The following is a 22,174-nucleotide window of genomic DNA, read 5'->3' on the forward strand; positions in this document are numbered from 1 at the left end:
ACATGTTGTTGTCATCGTGTTCATCTTGTGTCCTGCTGTCATTTTTTAATGTTTGCTACCAAGCAACATCAATGTTGCAGTCACAGTTCAAACGCTACTCACAGCCGCAGCTACAGTCACAGTTACACTCACAGTAACAATTTCAGTCATAGTTGCAGTCACAGCTACAGTTAGTCACAGTCACAGTTGCAGAAACAATCACAGTGACAGCTATAGTTACAGTTAGTCACAATCACAGACCTGGTTAAAGTCATAATTGCAAAGTCATTTACAGACCTAGTAACAGGAGCAGTTGCACCCACAGCTACAGGAGCAGTCACAGTTACAACTACAGTTACAGTCACTGGCAAAGTTACAGTTAATGACAATTACTGTCACAGCAACAGTTTCTGCCACAGTTATAGTCACAGATGCAGTTAAAGTTTCAGCTACAATCACAGTTACACTCACAGTAACAATTTCAGTCACAGTTACAGTCACAGCTACTGTTAGTCACAGTCACAGTTGCAGAAACAATCACAGTGACAGCTATAGTTACAGTTAGTCACAATCACAGACCTGGTTAAAGTCATAATTGCAAAGTCATTTACAGACCTAGTAACAGGAGCAGTTGCACCCACAGCTACAGGAGCAGTCACAGTTACAATTACAGTTACAGTCACTGGCAAATTTACAGTTAGTCACAATTACTGTCACAGCAACAGTTTCGGCCATAGTTATAGTCACAGATGCAGTTAAAGTTTCAGTTATAGTCACAGTTATAGTCACAGTTACAACTCAACCCAGTTACAGTGGGAGTTTCAGTCGTATTTACAGTTAAAATCATAGTAACAATGTCAGTCATTGTTGCTGTCACTAATATAGTCACAGCTACAGGCATTAATAAGAACAGTCACAGATACAGTTACTGTTAGTCACAGTTACAGGCACAGTTGCAGTCATATTAACAGGAACAGTGACAGTTACATCTGCAGTTACAATCACTGTCTCTGTTACTGTGAGTCGCAGTCACAGTTACAGTTACAAACACAGTTACAGTCACAGTCACAATTCCAATCTCAGTTACAGTAAGTCGCTATAAGTTCAGCCATGGATAACTAACAGTCACTGATCTCTAATCAAAGATAAAAAGTGCTGTTATCAAACTCTTACTATTTCAGCTATTGTTAGTTTTCAAATCTAAATTTTCGTTAATTTATACATAAGGTAAATTTTCCAAATAACTACACCTCAAGTATTAACAGGGAATAACAAATTCAATACATTATGTTTAAAATTTGATCCAAATCACTATGATACAGTAGAAAGAAGATTTTATAATCTATGGATTAAAATCTTCCAGATATTAGTTATGCAGTTTTGTTCTAAAGAAACTATATATGTAACAAATAAAACAATAGATCTTTGTTTAGTTTTGTTTTCGTATTATTTTTTGTTTTGTTTTTTTTTTAAGTAACATAAAGCCAAAAAGATATACATAACATACATAACATAAAATTTTCAGTTAGTGTTCTTTACATTTTATTAATACACATGCATGCATACAACCTCATATTAAAACCGACAATTTTGATCCATATATTTATTTATTTTATGCTCTACAATTTTCAACACTCTCATTTTACGCTCTTGCAGCACTTTGTGTTGTCACATACAACTCAGCTTAAAAAGTGTTGCATACTTTTTGGCAGTAATTTGTTTTTTTATGCGAACGCTTGCAATGCTGTGCTGCTTTAAAATGAAAACAAAGGCAACAAACAACACGACAAAAAGGAAAAAAAGCAGCGAGAAAAATTCAGAGCACTTTGTGTGAAATTGGCCAAAAATTGTCATCGCTTACGCTTTCGGATTTGAAGTGGCATTTGGGACTAAATACGCTTAGTTTGCGAATTAAAATAAACAACGGCGACTGCCTAACAACTTAAGCGACAAAGATCAGAATTTAAGCATCTCACGAGAGCTAAGCTCGAATAATTTGCAGAAAAATATCAAGTACACTAAGACACAAGGTCGTGCGGGCAAAGCGAGAAAACATACATAAGTATATAAGTAGAAGCATAAGCATAAGATATATTTATACTTATGTGTGTATGTGTACGTACAATGTGTACTACATAAGTATATTGAAAACATTCTTAAAAATAGATTACAATGGTATCACGTTAACAATGGGCGAACTCTCTGTGAGCATTGTCGCCGCAATTCGCAGTTACACAGACTAACACTCCCACACACACACACACACACACACACATACACAGACGCACATGCATTTATTGAGGGTTCTTACGTAAGCTGTGAAATAAATTCACGGGTGTTTCATGTCGCATAAATAAAGTTTAAAATAAAGTGAGCAAGAAGTTGTAGATGTGGTTGTGCATGAACAACAACAACTACAACAATAACAACAAGAGCGTCAGCAACAGCGACAACAACAAATAACGAAGCACGCCACAAAGTTCACACGCTAAGGCGTGCGTGCCACGCCCCCAAAACAAACGTCATTTAAAAGTTACAACGTTAGTTGGTGTTTATGTAAAAGTAGCTGCCGGACACAAAAATTGTAACCGCCCTTGCCCTGTGCGCTAGTGTTTAAGCAAACTTCGCACTTACAAACACACTCACACACACACACACACACACACACACACACACACACGCGTGCAGAGACATGCACAGACACGCACACACATGCCAGAACAGGCACACAGAAATGAACTAAACGCTACGTGCTGATTACTGCATACGCAAGGATTTTGCCATACGGGATTTTCCCCGACACAAGTAACAATCACCCCAACACTCCACACACTCCAACACTCCAACACCCCAACGGTATAACACCCTAACACCCCAACGCTACAGCAAGCAACTCCGCTTTTTAATCGGGACCGAATTGCACAACATCATGATATCCTCTGTTCATTACTGCAAATCACTTTAGAGCCGCAGGCGATACAAAATTGCATACTATTTTTACATTTATTTTATGTAAACTATTTATATTGTATTCCGGATACGACTAAACTAAAAAACGATTTCAATTTCGAATACCATTTTCATGTTTCTTTTTAGTATAATCAGATGCTTTGTAACTTTTTCTTTAGAATAGGGAAATACTCATCTAGTTTATAAATATTCTAATTGATGTTATGTTTATTTTAATCGAATGAAACATGCGTGCAACAAATAAGTACTTCACACAATAAATTGGTAATCAAAGTTGTAGGGTTTTATAATCAAAATGTAAAATTCATATTTAGCATTTTATAAATTTATTCTACTTAATTGAATGAAGCTTGTTTGCAACACAAAAATACTTAAGATAATAAATGCATAATAAAAGTTAAAGAATTCTGTATTCAAAACTTAATTTTTTTTTAATTTAACGTTTAATACAGTAAAAACAACATGAAAGTCAACAATGCCCAGTTTCTTTAAAAGTGCTGCAGAATTTGACACTTGCTTTTGTTTGTGCCTAGTTGATGCGACCCTTTTTCGCAGTTTCATTATGAGCGGGGTATAAAAAGGCGACACCAGAATTTACTACAGGATCTCATTTGTTAGTTTTGTTTTTGTTTGCCGAGCATTTCACGAGATCCAAGCACACACATACACACACACACACACACATGTGTGTAGTAAGAAGTGTGTGCGTACGTGGACATCGCCCGCTTAACAAAATATTTAGCAATTGTGTAAATTGTGTTGTCCTCCCCATTCTGGCTCCTTGCCACCCAAAAGACACAGATAATGATAACGACGAAAGCGACGTGTCAAAACAAAATCCAAAAACATGCAAGACTTGAAGTGACCCTGTGCTTCCTGAGCAAAAACATTCCATTCGAATAACTAAACTAAAATAATATTAGTTGATGGAACACAAATTCCACAGAGCAAAAAATCTCTATATATGTATGTATATGTATGTACATACATATATATCCATTTTTGGGGAATCTTGCATGCAAATTTATGCAGTGCGATTGTTTTTATTGTTTTATTGTTTGCCAAGCATTTGTGTTGCATTTTGCAATTTTGGGTTAGGCAAATGCAGAGAACTGCACTTTCTGCGTCGGCGTCTGTGTAAATATGGGCATTTGATTATTTATTGTTTGCTGTTGCTCGCCTATCTGCACCTTGAACTCGACAGTTTGAGGGCTTTCAACTGCTGCTCGATTTGTTGCAATTTCAGACTAGTTATTAAGCAATTTATTGTTTTGTGGCACTGATTTACTTACCGCTTAGCATAACTATCAACACACAGAAGTAATATGATAAAGCTTAAATCAAATTTGTAGTAAAAATGCGGTTAAAGTACCTTTTAAGTCTGTCAGTACATCATATACATAACTTATTAAGTTTTTTTTTGTCGTTTGGTTGAATTGCTTGTCAAAATACAATTACCGAATCCATTCTAGAATCAACAACAAAATCAAGAAAAGATTGAACTCGTGTTGGCATGTCAAATGCTTGATGAAAACGTGACTGCTGCCAAAACCGCGTCTGCTTCGGAAGCAGGAACTCAAGCGTGGTGAGCATGTGATGGGGGATAATGCTCAAGACTGCTTTGAAAATCAACGTCAGTCGAAAACTAGCTTGTTACACAATAATAAAAAACATATTAAGCTAAGTGACGTCATACAATATTTATATTTGCATTCATTGCTGCAATTGTCTTGCAATGTCTTTCATTTGAAGTGTCATCACTTGAATTAGGCATAGGAAAATCTCTTGCTAAATCTAATAATATGTTAAGATGACGATAAAGAAGTATAAAAATATGATAAATTGGAAAACAAAGTTAAAGAACATTCTGTTATAAAAAAAATTGAGTATTCCTGTAAAATTCCTGTAAAAATTCGTAATTTAATATATTTAAATGTTCGATTTTGTTTTTGTTTAGGGTAGAAGGGTATTATAATTTTGTGCCGGCAGGAAATGTATGTAACAGGTAGAAGGAGGCATCTCCGACCCTATTAAGTATATATATTCTTGATCAGCGTCAACAGCCGAGACGATATAGCCATGTCCGTCTGTCCGTCTGTGTGTCTGTCCGTCTGTTCGTATGAAACACTGGATCTCAGAGACTATAAGAGATAAAGCTATAATTTTTTTTCGACAGCATTTGTTATGTTTGCACGCAGATCAAGTTTGTTTCAAATTTTTGCCACGCCCACTTCCGCCCCGCAAATCAAAAAAATCGAATAACAAGCGTAAATTTAAAGCTAGAGTTGCGAACTATGGTATTTTTTGAATGGTGTACTATACCGATATACCAAATATTCCATTTGGTATACTTTTAGTATTTTTGCAGTATATTCGGTATATTTTGAAAATGATACCGCAATATTTTGCCTTTATTAAAAATGGGTAGCGGGTATCTCACAGTCGAGCACACTCGACTGTAGCTTTCTTACTTGTTTTTATATTGTCATTCACACTGCAAATGAAAATTCATTTTAATAACATTATTTCAATGTTCGTAAATAATTTTGCAATATTTAACACAAATTTAAAATAGATTTTGATTTACGTTCATATGAAATTACAAAATAATTAATTATGTTTTTATGTCTTTTAGTTGGTGTATCGTCACTTAAAATACTCAACACAATAATCTAATAAACGTTGAGAAAAATCCTGAAGAATTATTCTTGAGATTTGTAAATAAAAATTATAGTGCATATATTTGTAAAGTTGGTTATATGGATAACCTCTTTTTATTGAATATATGGTTATTTGCTAATACTAATAATAGTAAATTTTGATTAACTTAAATAATACTGCTTCCTGCTAACGACTGATTTCGTTAGGACTGAAATCTGCTGCTGATTCTTCTTCTTTTGACGACTGATAATCTAGTTATGAAGATTTATGATCTACTGGTGGCGAGTAATGATATCGATAGCCTCGTGACTATTGGCTTGCTAATGCCAACCGATACCGATAGGGTCTATCGATCAGCCTCCACCTCTGTTTCATGTATGCACATAACATAAATAACTTTTCAATATTACATATTATAAATAATAAGTGCTTTAAAAAAAAGTATTTCATTGTTAGAAAATAATTTGAAATAATCAAATTGAAAATAAAAGTTTAATTTTATTTTATTACATATAAAATTAAAAATACACAAACAGAGAACATTAAAAATTAGAATAGTATTTCATTTTAAAATGCATTACAAAAGTTCTAAAGCTCCCAAAATTACAACAGCTCTTTATTATTATGTTAAGATGAATCGGGAAAAAATTAAAGCTTCAAAAAACTGCAAGGAATTTTTAAACATGAAAAGTCGAAAAACCCGGACGTACGTAATTGGTCTACTCGTATGCGAGGCCCCCAATGCCACACGGACTGCCACAAGCTATGTGTATCACTCACACGCACACACACACACATATGTACATTGCCACCGATGTTAAGTGGCATTTTAAACGGTGCGGGACACTTCTGGATTCGGCAGCTCGTCTCGTTCGGCAGCCAGGCAAAGGCAAAGGCAGGCAGGCAAGCAGGCAATTCGGTAACTCGACAGTTCGGGAGTTTGGCAGTTCAACAGTTCAGCAGTTTGACAGTCTGGCACTCGTCTTCGCTGTGATTGATTGATTGACTGCATGATTTATTGGCAATTTAGTTTGGCGGCAGCAAATTAGCTCCATAAACCGAATCCAAATCTGATACCCTCTCTATCCAATCATAGGACTATGCACACACAAATCTATTTACGTATAGTATTCTGCTGCTGACTGTCTGCGTGTATCTTTAAGCACATAACACAACTTTTAGCGTAGGTGAAGTTTTCCACGGAAGGGTTGATGGGAAGGAGCACCCAACACAACCCCAAATAAGCAATTGTAACTCATTAGGCGTTGACTCTGCACTAACGTCAGATCGTTTGGCCACAAACAGCGAGGACAGTTACTTGAATTGATTGAAGGTAAAAGAGTCATTCATCAACTTCGATGGGTTCAATTGATTTATATAAATTGCATGAATAACATTAATTTGAAGAAGAAAGTAAATGTATTAGATTTCATAACATTTTGATGACTCAGCTGTGTATGAAATGCAGGCAACTCTTATTACAGCCCTCTGTTTTGATTTCACTCTCCATCTCTCTCACTCTATCTATCTATCTATCTATCGCTTGTAACTGAGAACTCACAACTCAACAAACAAACGATGCCTGGAACGAAATCAACCAAAAAGTTGGGGCTGCATTTGCCGTTTCCGGTCTAAGCTGTTGTTCCCTTCGCTTCCCTAGCTTCATCATCAGCAGGAGGCAACTCTCGGCAGCAGAACGAGAGAATTAAGTTAACTTTCCGTCAACAACAACAGCAGCAACAACAGCAGCAACAAGAACGATAAATACACTTGCAACAAGAAGAAGAAGAAGAAGAAGAACAACAACAAGGTTGACCCTCCCAATCTCTGGCACAATGACTGGCTTTGTTTTGTAATTTGCACCTATCTATGTTAAAGTTTTTTGCGCAATTTTCTGAGGTGAACGAGTACGATTGGCAGCACGAGTAGGTGCTTCACAACTCAACAACTTCGACAAGCAATCGACGAAACGAAAACACAGCAACAACACCAACAACAACAACCAGTAAAAATAGTGGCGCAAAAAAGGTTTTTAATAAAAATAAGAAGAGCCGAGGCGAGGCAAGGCGAAAAAAAATAGAATAGAATAAAGAAAACCAATGAATTCTTTAGACGAGCAACAGAATCTTTCAATAGGCAGCACATTAAATTTCACTAATAAAGCAAACAATGCGTGGCATCCACGCCCCAGACACATCGACTGTTCTGCTCTGTTCTGTTCCGTTAAGTTCTGTTGTGTTGTGTGTTCTCTTATGTGTGTGTGTGTGAGTGTGTGTGTGGCAGGGGCAACGACAAACGGCAACGGCAAACGGAGCAAAGCGTCAAGGTAAACAACAAGCACACACAGACAGATGAGAAATTGTGCAGAGCATTAAAAAGAAGAGACCAGGGGGCAGATGGTTGGGGAGACTACGGAGACTGGTTGCTATTCTGTCAGTGGCAAGCAAACGTTGTGACGGAACAACCAACGGCGCGACGCGACGCAACGCGACGCGAGGCGAGGCGAGACGACGTTCAAAGCAAGCGAAACGTGCAACACTCATACGTCATGTTGTACGGGGCCTCCGTCGGCAACACGCACAATGTAATGGCATTTTTATGTTGCATCACGTAGCGGTCATAAGTCATGTTTAGAGCACTGACTGCTGCTGGTATTGCTATTTCTTTCTGCGTCGCCGTCGCCGTCGCCGTCGCCGTCTTCGTCTTGTTACACTCCCATCGCCTTCGTCGTTTGGTCCTCTGTCTTTTAGCACCGCCATTCGCAATACTCCCCCAACTTGAAACACACTCACATCGTCGTTCTAAGCGTTTCGAACTCAAATGAACTGTAGCTAAATTGGCTGCCTCAGAGTGGCTCCCGTCCAGCAGTCCGTCTCCGTCTCCTTCTCATCTCCCCTCTCATCATGCCATCAGCATGCCACACAGCTGTCCAGTTGTCAGTCAGCGAGCAGAGCTTAAACGGATATTACAAGGTGTAGTTCAAACATTGACTATACATGAGCTTAAAGCAAAATTAAACAACCATCTCCGAGGAGCGTGCGAAAGGATCAAAAAGCATCTGCTGCGATTTCATTATTTATTTAATGTCAACTAAGCCACTTTCAAATCAAATAAATTTCACAACAATTCAAGTTTTCTTAAAGTTTAACTTATTGAAATTAAACAAGTTTCCCAAAAATTTTGTATTTGTTTAATTAAATAAATAAAGCACACGTAAAATCAGTCAATAGCCAGAGTTATTGGTTGCTAAAGCAGTCGAAAGAAAGTGAGCTTGTTAAACGGAATCAACGAAGTGCCAATTGATGCGACACGTTCTTGTCTCTGCTCTTTGCCATCGCACAACTTTCAGTTTAATGAGTCTGACGCTCGCTGGCGAGAACTTCTGTAATCTGTAAGTAGCCAAAGTAGTAGCTGCTCGCCTCACAGTCGCCTCGCAGATGGCTTCCTCTCGCACTGTTGCGCACATGCTGGCACACACCTAATAGATTCAAATTAGCTTGCAATTTGCGGCACGGTCTTGTAAACGTTTGTTCATATCGTATTGTGTTCTCATCAAACAAGTGGAACGTAGGAAAAGCTACAGTTGAGTTGATCCATTTGAGGAATTACGTATTTTTGTATTAATTGTTTTGTGTTGTGCAAATATATATTTTTTGTATAACTCGATTTTTTGAATATGTTGAAATTTAATTATTTTTTATATAAACATAATATTCATTCTTGAATTCATTTTTTGGATCTACTTAAAATTCTATTTATTTGTTATTTTGAAACATTATTTTTCTGAAATTAAGTTTTCGAATCAGGTAGACGATCACGTTATAATGAGTTGTAATACAAATATATTATTATTATTATTTAATGAAGTTTTGGTATACGATCAATAGTATTTATTTTGTATTGTAATATATAAATGGTTTTAGATGTATTCCTTAGTGCAATAATAAAGAGTTAGTCTTAAAATGTTATAGCAAAATCATAAAATATTTAATTGGTATTTTCTCTCATTTGAAATTTATATAACTATAAATAAATAAGCACAAATGGAGATGTTTTTCTTTTCAATGGCATAATTTTACACCCCTATTATTATTGGATTTTTTTTTATATTAATTTATTCTTGTGTATCACAAGTATTTCAGCATCAAACACAATCACGCACTTATAGAAAATTAATAAATGAACTTAAAAAATATAAAATAAATTAAAGTTCATATAAAGATAATATGAATAAAATTAATAAAGTCTCGAAAACGATATACAAGTATTGAGACCCAAATCCTTTATATACACAACTATATAATGATAAGTGAGATAAGTTTCTCGATCTTAGCTTGACAAAAGGAAGATTTTCGAATGAAAATTTATAATAATCAGTTATAGTAAAATTTAAAAATTTGTATTTAGTTGAAATCTAATTTCAAAGTCGAAATGTTGACATTTCAATACTTTAATATCTGAATTAATTTAATTTACATTATAAGGTCTTCAACGTTGTAATTATTGCTAATATTAAGGATATACTATATTATTTGTATCTAAGCTAAAAATAACTTTTCTAACATTGCAACAAAGTTATTGCGCTGAGCTATTGTGTGGCACAATTGCTTAACTCGTTCAATGTCTGCAAGGATATCGGGAAGTTGAGCATCACTTGGGTTAACTGGGCAATTAGCCTGGGTGCATGTGTGTTTATATGTATGTGTGTGTATGAGTGTGCAAATGTAGCTGTGAATGAATTCTCTGGTCTGTTTTAGAAAGCATTGATTCGGCTTAACTCATTGACTAATTGGAAGAACGAATTAGTATGGCAAAGGCAAAGGCAAAGGCAGAGAAAGAGACAGAGACGATAGTGAAATGCTTCATTCTTTCTTGGTTATTCAATAACTCTGTCTGTGTCTGTATCTGTGTGTGTATGTGTGTTACTGATAAGTATTCTGTTTAATTGTTTAGTACCACATGGTTGCACCATTAACAGTCTTCTGTAGTAAATGCTCTTTCTGGTTCCCTTTCCCTTTCCCGTTCCCCTTCCGCTAACCTATTTCTCGACTCGCTGTTGTTGCCTTGTTCCGCTTTTAGCACATTAGGGGCAGCATCGGGATACTACTACTCAAGTATCAGTTACGGCCGCAGCACGCCCCTTTCTACTATTTCCACGCCATATTGGCCGCCTTCGCTGCTGCTGCCACTGCTGCTGTAGCTGCCTCTCGCTTCTGCTTCTGTTTCTGTTGCTGTTGCTGTTGCTGCCTCTGCCACCGCCTGACGAGTTTTGATTTATTTGCTCGGCATGCAGACAAAAGCCGCGGCCGTGAGAGACTGCCGCATTTCTGATGAGCTGGGTGGTAACTGGGAAATGGGAACTGCGAACTGCGAACTGGGAACTCTTCCTCCACCTCCTCCTCCTTGTGCTGTTGTTGCTGCTTTTGCTCTTGAAGCCATCTCGACCCATAAGCGCCTTTCAGTGCAGAGGGCGAGAGGAGGCGTGACTCCGAGTGGCCTGAGCATAAACTACAAGAACAGACAATTGCTCTGAACCGAGAGCGATAAATAATTTCAGTGTTGTTGTTGTCCACGTTGCTTTTGTTGTTGTTGTTGTTGTTGTTTTTGCTTCATAATTCTATATACACGGACGTCATACTAAGCCTATTCTCATGAAGTAACACCACAACACAACACAACACAGCTCCCGCCCCTCCCAAAGAGAGCTCGAACTCGAGAGACTTTGACCGTTGCTTTCGTTTTCGTAAGCTGGTTTTTATGATTTACGCAGACAATTCAGACACGCCTCCCAACTCTTTGGTCAATTGCCAAAACCTTTTCCTTTCGTCTTGCCCATTCCCATTGACAGCCTACCCAAACCTCATTCCCAACCCCAACCCCAGCCTGTGTCCAGCCCCAAAATTCCATTCAATGACCCCTCCCATTGTGTTATTGCCGTGTATTCTCAATGTTGTGTCTTGTATGTTATGTGTAGGTGTGTTCATTCGCCTTGTGCCTTTTGTTTTGTTCGCGTTTTGTTTTGCTGCCGCTGTCGCTGCTGCTGCTACTGCTGCTGCTGTTGATGTGCCCAGCATTTTTCGGGGTGCCCCTCACACATTGAAAGCATTGCCTGATTAATGAATTGATAAAGTCCAGTCAGAGCCATGTCTTGCTTGCTCGCTCACATGTTGACTTAAATAGCATTTGAAGGCAGCAGGAGCAGTCATCGCATTTGGCTAATTAACATGCGCCCTTGTCAAGGATCCGCGACTTCTCTGTTTGACATTTTCTTTATGCCTCCGAGTGATTTGTGTTTGGCGATAAGCAGCGACGCTTTTACCAAAAACGCCAAGCCAGAAATTATGGACCCACAGTCTTTCGGTCGCCAATAGATTAAGATGCTTTTTAATTAATTAATCGAGCAGGTAGCAGTCAGCAGTCAGCAGTCAGGCAGGCAGGCAGCAAAAAGTTGACTACTAAAGGTCACCAACCAGCAGCATGTGTATGGAAGAGCTGAAAAGTTGCATGCTCAACAAACTGGCTGCAGTCATTACAACTAACGAAAAACAGCTGACAGCGAAAAGCAACAACAATTCGTATAACGGTTAAAAACCCAAAACCAAAAAAAAAAAAACAAAAATACGGAAAAATAAAAGAAGAACACACAAAAAATACTCATATACTCGTACACTCACGAGGCACTCGTACAAACGGTCCTACAACTCCCAAGCAACTTTTCTGATCAAGTAGCCCCCGAGGAGTCATAAACATGGCAACGGACTCCATATGCACGTAGTTCGTTGTCACAAACTACAAACACAAACACACACGCACACTCGAACATTGACACAATCACACTCAAACATGTGCAGTGTCGCCCATTTTTGAGTCAGCTAAGCCAAAGCGTAGTATAATGCGACCCGTTCACTTTACAATGATAAGAAAGTCGATTGTACATCGCAATGGAAGTCATAAAGTATATAAACTCTCATTTCATCATCACCCTATGTCCTGTCCCTTTATAAGAGATAGAGCTACAAAGTTCAACAAAATTTGTTATATTTGCAAGCAGATCAAGTTTGTTCCCAATTTTCGCCTCGCTCACTTCCGCCCCCGCAAATCGCCAGAAATCGAAAAACAAGCTTATTTTGAAGCTAGAGTCAATAACAATGCGATCAGATAAAAAAATGTAGAAGTTAGTTATTTAAGAAATATTTTTGTATGGGAAAAAAAACCTTCTTCCTACGTGTCTTAGTTGCTTTGGCTAACAATCTGGTATATTTTATGATATATCTTTAATGAAGTCTAATATATAAATCTCCCAATTATTGCCTTTGTTATATTTTGATATATTTGTGGTATATTAATTTGGTATTTTTTAAGAATTATACCGCACTTTTCAGAATTGAATCTTTTAAATTATAACACTTTAAATACTCTTGATATATTAAAACGCTAGATTTGTACATTAGTTGAGTAAATATATGTAAGCGATGATATGCAAGTAAATATAGAATTCCATTGGGCATTGCAAGATATGTTGGCATGAAAGTGCTAAGTGTTGTAAAATATTTGAGAAAACATAAAAATCATTATTTTAGGAGTTTCATAAAGCCACTAATTATTATTGGTTAAGGGAATAAGAAAAAATTTTAAAGTATGTAGATAATGGTAATAAAGATTGAAGTCTCCTTTTTTTTTATCAATTTTTTCGAGTTAACTTTGTTTATTTACTACATATAAGCTTAAAATGTTGTGCGTTTTTAAATTATATGTTTTGACAAGCAATATGTTGTTATAATAAAACTAACGTAATCACAAGTCATTTCGAAAGGGTTTGCTGCTGTCAAAGCTTAACTGCGAGTGTTCTTTCGCATTTTTGTCTAGCTGTCAGCCTGCATGAGCCTGAGTATTTGAGGCGCTGCTACGTGTATCTTATAAATGCTAACAAGATAAAATGCAATCGCATCAAGTGTGAAGCGAGTGTATTACTCGCGGATCGTGCAAATTTGTTTTTCGTTTTTCGATCCGGTTGCACACAACATTTTTCTTGCCGAAAATTTTGTTTGCTTTGATATTTTCACATTATCATACCTGTTTGCAATACATATCTTAATATACCATAGTATGTTATTCATATGTGCATATAGTACTCATATCTATAATCACATCAGATTGTAAATGTTAAATGGACTACTATTCATGACCAACATCTGTTTGTCAATTTAAAATGATTAAAATGATTATATTCCATTATAAAATAATATTCATGTTATGCGACAGGAAGATAGAAGATAAAATATATCGAATGCTACCTTTGGTATTTTGATATAGTACTGCATTCAAAAAATTATGGTATATGGTATATGAGCGCCGCTAAATATTCAAACATTTATAAAATAAGTTTTCTATCTCTTCTGTAATTAAAATTTAAGTTCCCACAAAAAAGTGCTGGAAGAGTATCTAATAGTCCGAGTATTGTTAATTGCTTGTCCTCCTCCGACAGCGTGGTTTAAATAGCATAGTCGTAAAGTTGTCATTTCAATGATTATGACCTGTAGAAAACTAATGTGTCCGATAACTGCTGGCCATAGATGTATATAGTAGTAGTCACTGGTGATCACACGGAGACAATTACATACTACAAATTGCCATTTGGGAACGGGAATGCCATTCGTTTGAATACTGCTCGTGTGAAGTAGTTTTATGAGTGCATGTTCATAGTTCACCTATTGGCCATTCAGAATCGTTTTCAAGGCTGAGTTGAGTTAAACTTGCATGCTGACATGCTTTGGCTAAATTGCTTTGATCCTTTACACGTGTCCTGTCCTGGCCATAAAATTGTGTCCCCTGTTTTTGGTATCGGCTCTTGGGTCTGCATTCATGTTTTTTTTTTCTTTTTTTCTGGCCATTCCTGTTTTTGTCTCAGGTGCTGACACAGCACAGTAGCAAGTGGCAGAAGCAGATATCGAAGCAGAAGTTGAAGTAGCAGCGACAGTGGCAAGTTACCCTTCGGGCCAAATAGAGAGTCACCTTAGTGAGTCATTTGCAGTCCCTTTCACCAATTGCAAATGTATCTTTTTGTGTCTGCCAGGAGGAGTATTAGTGTAAGTGTCGATATCTGCTATCTGTCTATGCCTATTTGCGTTCAATGTAATTGTTATGAACTCGTTGGGCATTCGATATTATCATCAATGTGCGTGCTACGCATACCCAAAATTTGAATGCCTCTCAATGTCAAAAGAGTGTGCAAAATGGACGACATAGTACTCACTGAAGGAGCATCTGCCATCTAATAAACAATCTGCAAAGTGTCAATCCAAAATCGCAGCTCATTTCGCCAGCTGTCAAAATACTTAACATATACTTTGTAAACAATTTTACGAAATTGTAAGGTGTTCACAAAGTAAGCAGCTGGTAATCAACAGGTGTGCTGCTCTTCTTTCCATGCATTTAAATTTTTAGTTTTATTAAATAAATATTTAATAATAATAACAATTGTTATAAAACACTGTTTAAGAATTTACTTTACTAATCGTTGAGTATCAAAGTTCCTGAGGACTTTTCTCATTTTTTAACTGAAAATACTTCCTCAAATGAAGAATATACATACAACAAACATGTAAGAAGTGCTTGACTGTGAGATACCCGCTATACATTTGCAATAAAGGCGGTATTATTTTTAAAATTCATATACCAAGTTACCGAAAGCTATGTTCCAAACATACCATACAAAATTCAACATATAACAGATTATCAAGCAAAATAACCATAACAGAATTACAAAGTAACAAATTAAGTCCCTGATCATAGCACTCGATTACAAGCAACTCTCTCATTGAAAGATCGAAATTATTGTAAAAGAATGTTATTCACTACTCAATTTCAATGCAAGTGCTGTATTATTGATTATACTTGATACATCGATATACTATTGAGCTCAAAATACAAAATATTCCAGATTAACAACCAAATTAACTGAGACTGAATTTCAAAATTACAGGGAAGTATGTCCCTGATCTTGTCATTCAATTAAGAGCAACTCTTTCATTTAAAGGTCGTATTTAGTGTAACTTAAAATACCCGTTACTCATTTTCACTAAAAGTTCGGCATTATTCTTAAAATACACTAAATTAATATAACTAATAAATAAATAAATTTTCCCAAGTTTAAATTTGGTATATTGATATATTACTACACTCAAAATCAACGAAAGCCACAACGAAAAAATTTTCAAACTAAAAAGAAAAACGCCTCTGAGAACTTAATCACTCCTTTAGGTTAAAATTGTTAAAGAATAAGCGTGCTAAGTATTCATGCTCTATTAGTAAATACAGATATAACATAGTAGTATTAAATTCGAACTTTTCTGACTGTCAGTTTGCCTCAGAGATTAGTCGAGTGGCTGCAACCAATTTTTTGGTGACAAATCAAATGATCAATTAAAATGTTTTCTGCCGCCAAATAGCTTTTGTGGTTTTGCCACTTTACATTTTTGTGCAGGAATATTTGAGTGTGAGTGCCCACAGTGCAATGCATGGCCGCCTAATGGTGGGCGTGGCATTTTGCACGGCAACTTGCTATTTTGTAGCTGACTAATTGCATGTGTGCAAGACAAGAGAAAGGGAGAGAGAGAGAGTGAACGAACAGCTAACAGCGAACAGCGAACTGCAACAGCAACTGGAACAGTGACAGCGGCAATAACAATGGCAACTACAACATCGCCTGCCACTGTCAGTCTGGTCAGCATGTTGGGGCAACATGAACAGTCCTGGGCACCAGCAGCAACAGCAGCAACAGCAATTGGAGTTGCAGTTGCAGAAGGAGACAGAGAAAGAGAAGTAGTTGTAATAGTAGTCGGATGATGGCAAAAGTTTCGTGCTCAACGTACTCACAAGATATGGGGGGAGGAGGCAGAGAATGGAGGAGGATGGTGTCTGATGATGGTGCTGCTGTTGATGGCTTTGCGAGTGATACGAGAGAATCGCAGCATTGCCCAAAATGCAAAACGCTTTTCGAATCGAAAACTAAATTAACGCCACCCAGTCATGTTACTGCTGTTGCCAAGGGTAGAGAGAGGCAGAGAGAGAGAGAGAGAGAGAGAGAAAGAGTGGTGCAGAGAGGGGTCTTAGTTCATATTCAGACGGACAGATTTGCAGGCATCATTACGTATGTGTGATGCTATTCCAGGCCTCTAAAATATACTTTGTATGCGTATGCGTGTCCGTGTGCGTGTGCGAGTCTGTGTTATGGTTTTGTGGTTGCATTTTGCAATTTCGCAAATGATAAAGTGATTCACAACGGAACAGAGCAGAGCAGAGCAGAGCAGAACGCAACCTAAGTGGGAGGAGGAGAACGAAGGTTTGTTGTGGGTGTCAGGAACGGCAACGATTCAAATGGTCACAGCGTGACCGCTGCACAAAAGATGAATGAGATATTGTAGGATGTTGATGCCACTGCTGAAGGCTGCTTGGCTGCCTGGCTGCCTGGCTGGCTGGTTGCATTCACCCAAAAGAGCAAGTGTGGCGGGAATAACATCGGCAACAGCAACAGCAGCAACAGCAGCAGCAGCAGGGACAACCGGGACATCATCAGGGAGCAGCATCAGGAGCAGCACAAAACACCGCACATAAAACAATCAACGGCAACCAACGGGCTGACAAAAATGGTGGAAGAAATACTGAAATGAAGTCACAGAGACAACAGACAACAGGCAACAGGGCAACAGGCAGCAGACAACTGGCAACTGGCAACGAGTAATGTGTAAAGGGGTAATGGGTAAATGGGTAATGGAATCCGGTACCGAGGGTCACTTTCATTACTAGAATGTATTTATATGGCTGTGAACTGCTCCTCACTTGACCCTTTTACTTCTCGGGCCACTATTCATCGCAATGCAATGTGCATTTTAGTCATGATTGACACTCAAATGGTCGGTGAGGAAGCATCTTTTGCCAGATAAAACAGTTACAGAGTAAGAGCTGCCAACCAATTATGAACTTTAATAGACCCGTCTTAAGGTGTCTTATGAAATCTATTTACTAAATTTATATGACATATACTTGTTAACTTTATATATCAGAGTTTTTTTCTTTAAAGACTAAAGCATCCAAATTATGGTGCTAGTCCATAACATTTCATTTTACTATTTTGTTTATCATATTTTTAATTAACTATCACTGTATTGCCTGTGACGTATTATGAAAATTATTATTAATCTTGTTCGTTCTCACTTCATGGATATTTCGCATTTTATAATACACAAAAAAATTAAGCCCGAAAATAAATACGAAATTTTGTTTTTGCCTCACTGAGAGTAGCAACAGCTATAGAGAAATGATTAAACTCAATTGTTTTTGTGTTAATACATCTTCAGTTTATAAATACTTGCTTTATCTTTTTCGTATATAATTTTTAAAGTTAACTTCGAAATTAAATGTTGTTCTACGCACTTAAATTCTGACCAACCCAACAAACCCTTTTTACATTGTACAGAATTGAATTCAACTAAAAATACTTATTTTAATGTCAAGCGGCAACATTTAGTTTCCTGCGTTTCATACGTTTCCTGCCTCAGTGAACAGACACTTTTGCGATGCGTTCTTTTCCCTGATCTACCAACAAATAAACAGCACAATAAGAAACTATAAATAAAACTAATTTTCATATTTTAACATTTTTAATATACAAATAAAAGTTCGAGTTTATTAGGCGTTACTCAAAATGAAAATAGTATGTGTGTATGCGTATGTATACTTGTGGAAGACAATGTACATAAACAGACGAATGTTGCCTCCGCTTACAAGCCGTACTTGGTGGCACGCAGAATGGGATACTTTTCGCCGCCAGTGCAGCTGCCACGGAAATCATCGTAGCTCAGATCGACCAAAGCGATGCCGCCAAGACCACGAGTCTTCACAAAGTTAGCCTTGAGGGCAGCCGTATCGGGATCCTCGTAGCCCACCCACAGACCATTCTCGCCCTTATCATCGGCCGAGCGGTAAGCATAGTTGCCGAAACGCTTGGTGGGATCGCCAACCTTGCGCAGTGGACCGTCGGCACCCTTGAGATGCTGATTCGCCTGGTTGGGCAACTTGGCGCACACCTCGGGCCAGCTGTAGAAACCGGGAGTTTGGGTCTGAAGACCGGCAGCGCCGACGCCATCGGCATCGGAAACTGGTGGCAGACCAGTGAGGCCCGAATCCTTGGTCAATTTCCAGACGCGTCCAAAGGTGGGAACACCGACATTGATCTTGGCAGCGGGGGCATGATTGTTCAGCCAGAACTGTACCTGATAGTTGATGTTGAATTCAGGATTGCGCTCGTTGGCTTCGTAGATGGGATTGGGGAAATCGGCAACTTCAGGATTGCGCAATGGCGTATTGAAATCGTAGGCATGCAGATTGACAAAGTCCAGGTTGTTGATCAGAGCAGGAATATCGTAGAACACTGCAGAAAAGTTGAAATTAGTAATTGAAAAATCAAAACATGGCAGCACTTACGCGATGAGTTGACATTGGGCAGCACACTGACACCCAGCAGATAGCCATCGGGACGGAAGGCGTTGCGAAGCTCACGCACTAGAGCGGTGAACTCTTCCTTGTGCTCCTCGGCCTTTTCGTCGACAATGTGATCGCCGGTGAAGATCTTCTTGAAACCCTTCCAGAATGAACCAATGCCGTTGTGCACCTTCTTTGGCTTGTTCTTGGGGAATTGCCAGCCGAGATCGAGACCATCGAAGCCGTATGTCTTAACCAACGAGTGGGCGCTGTTGATGAATGGAATGCGAGCATTGCTACTCTCGAGCAGAGTCAAGTACTTGGTGTTCTCCTCCTCGACACCATCCTTGTCGAAGCCAACGCCGAGCAACACCTTCAGAGCTGGATATTTCTTCTTGAGACCCGTGACGGAGCGGAAGAGGCCGCTGCCGATATCGAGATCGAGTTTCTCATTGTTGCTGACCAGTTTGTTGCTGCTGGGATTGATGCCAGCGAAACCGTAGATCAGATGCGTGCAAAACTGAAGTGCGGGCTCCAAGTCGTTGAGCGACAACTTCGAGAGGCCTGAGAGTATGAAACAAAAACAAATAAAAATAAACTTGAAATCTTGATTTGTCAGCTGTGCCTGTGCCCAACCCAACCCAACTCAAACCAAGCAATAATAATAAGAGTCGGCATTATATAACAACCAATTAAGAAAACAATACAAAAATATGGTCAGTGTCGTCATCAGCTTAAATGATTCAACACGTTCAATGACAAATATCAACAACACATTATCACAAACTGGTGTGGGATGTACTTTTCAGCTTCCTTGGAATTATTCATTTCAATATATAAGTGGAACAACTTAATTTACAATTCTAGTCGCAGTTAAGTGTGATCTGATCTTGCGATTTCCTAAGTAAATCACTCGCTTGTCATTTGCCACTTTGAATCGACAATACAATTAAGATCGCTTTAAACGAGAGTTCTTACGAACTTCTGAATGTGATTATAACTAAGAGTATAACTTCGAGAATGTTTATTGAACAATACCTAGTGTTTATTTTCTTGAACTTAACGATGTTTCACAGACTGCAAATAATTGTTTTTCTAATTATTTTTTTACGCTAGCTGAAGTATTCAATACTTATTATGTCAAATAAATCATAGAACTGAAGCTTAACAATTAAAATTGTACATTTTACACTTAAAAGTTACAAATTACTTTTATGCTTGTTTTAGATAATGAGAAATAATGTATATTTTTTATTCTGAACTAATTATTATGATTTCTGTGAGATGATTATATACTTACTTATATCTATCGAATAAGGTCGGTAATTACCCACCTATACTATAAGTAAATATAAAATTATCTCAAAGAAATCAAAATATATTATTATTACTTATTTTAGTATTTATCATCTATAATGTACACACACATGAATATTAAAGATGATAAATACTAATCATTTATAAGAAATTATAATCATAAGTTCAGAATAATAATATACATTGTTTCTTAAATGTTATAACAGATAAATTTTTAAAACTTGTCAACTTTTCAGTGCGTTTTTAAAGTATTAATAAAAATACTGATAGAAAAATGGTCATTTCAAATTCTAAAGTAAATTTCAAGTACTTTATCGTAACTACAAACAACATGATCATAAAACTGTAATAAATTCAATGTTTACTACCCGATTTAAGATTGCTTTTAAAATAAGCTAATATTATACAAAAAGAACGCACAATGTGGCACTTGATTTCGTATTTGCATGAATATATAGAGCAGATAATGGCCACGTAGTTATCAACTCTATAATAATATTCGGGGATCTTACCTTCCCTAGCGAAACTGGCGCCATCGTAATAGCAGAGCAGATGAGACGATCCGGCAGCGGCGTTACTTTGGCCCAATGCCAAGAAGCCCACAAACAAAAGGGGCAGAGCAAAGAACTTCATGTTTGCTATGGTATGAAAAATAGAGAGAAAAAGAGTTCAAATAAAATTGGGTCATTTAATTGCACAATAACAATAAACCGAAATAAATCGTAAATCGAAAACAAGCTAAATGTGTTAATGAAATCTTAGCGATCGGTTATATAATGATTCAATAATAATTTTTTTTTTGAACAAAAAACACAATAACACCAAACAAAATTGATAGCGAAATTTCACATGAAAAAAAATATAAATAAAAAGAGATTTATTTTGAAATATACATATACGAAAATATGTATATTTTGTATATATTAAAATTGAGATCGGTTCACCACTAACTTGCTCTGTTCGCAGTAAATGTAAAACTTGAACTGTGCGCAGCTCGAGCCAAGACAAACTTTATGTGAGCTCGATGAGAATACTCGTAATAAAACGGAGACTGAGACTGAGAGATTCGGACTGAGACTGGAATATTAGACTGAGGTAAAAGCGACAGACAGACGGCAAACAGACAGCAAAAGCAACGACGAAAACAGTGACAAGCACTCAAAATAACAAAAACAACAAAGTACACACACACACAGACAGACACACACGAATAGAGAGCGCGTACACAATGAGAATGAAACGCGGCTTGAAAATTAAATCGAAAAGTGAGCAATGAAAGACAACAAAACTGATCTCCACAGCGAGGTTCGATCGAAACAAATTCAATACATGTATGTATGTATGTTAGTACTCGTCAGAATACTCACACAGAATAGAAATAGAAAGTACATATGCATATTTTTTCTAGTATAGCCAATTATAATGAAGCTGTGCATGTTGTGGTTTTAATCTAATTCATTAGAAAGTAATGCAAATATGACCTATAAACACTGTAACTCTATAAAGCTAGTTGCGAAAATATTATATATACATTTATATATGTAGTTGTTATTTGAATTTGTCATCAACTGGTTTACAAATGCCCCCAATTCACACTCATGTATTGTTACATATTCTTATCATCTAATACAATACGAATAATCTTTTTTTCAATACCCTGGACTTATAGAAAATGGGTACAATAGAGCAGTTATATTTTAGAAATTATTGAATCAATGATGAATGAAAAGTATTGAATTATTTAATATGGTAAGGTAAATGGATAAGT

General features: G+C 37.2%; 1 protein-coding gene across 1 annotated transcript; it reads right to left on the reverse strand.

The window, feature by feature from the left end:
* Positions 1-18,247: 18,247 nt before the first annotated feature.
* Positions 18,248-21,489, reverse strand: LOC132796108 (chitinase-like protein Idgf4). Its single transcript, XM_060807150.1, has 4 exons — positions 21,358-21,489; positions 20,919-21,044; positions 19,093-19,653; positions 18,248-19,039 (listed from the first exon to the last, which is right to left on the reverse strand). The coding sequence occupies exons 2-4, from the start codon at positions 21,037-21,039 to the stop codon at positions 18,390-18,392; spliced, it is 1,332 nt and encodes a 443-aa protein (XP_060663133.1). The 5' UTR covers positions 21,040-21,044; positions 21,358-21,489; the 3' UTR covers positions 18,248-18,389.
* Between the last annotated feature and the right edge of the window lie 685 nt (positions 21,490-22,174).

This window comes from Drosophila nasuta, chromosome X (genome assembly GCF_023558535.2).
Source record: "Drosophila nasuta strain 15112-1781.00 chromosome X, ASM2355853v1, whole genome shotgun sequence".
NCBI lineage: Eukaryota > Metazoa > Arthropoda > Insecta > Diptera > Drosophilidae > Drosophila > Drosophila nasuta.

What these genes read in the sequence shown, in the direction of transcription:
- LOC132796108 (XM_060807150.1), bottom strand. Translation starts at nt 21,039, where the DNA reads ATGAAGTTCTTTGCTCTGCCCCTTTTGTTTGTGGGCTTCTTGGCATTG. An exon ending in CGCCAGTTTCGCTAGGGAAG is followed by an intron (nt 19,654 to 20,918) that starts GTAAGATCCCCG and finishes TCATACTCTCAG; the next exon opens with GCCTCTCGAAGTTGTCGCTC. An exon ending in GCCCAATGTCAACTCATCGC is followed by an intron (nt 19,040 to 19,092) that starts GTAAGTGCTGCC and finishes ACTTTTCTGCAG; the next exon opens with TGTTCTACGATATTCCTGCT.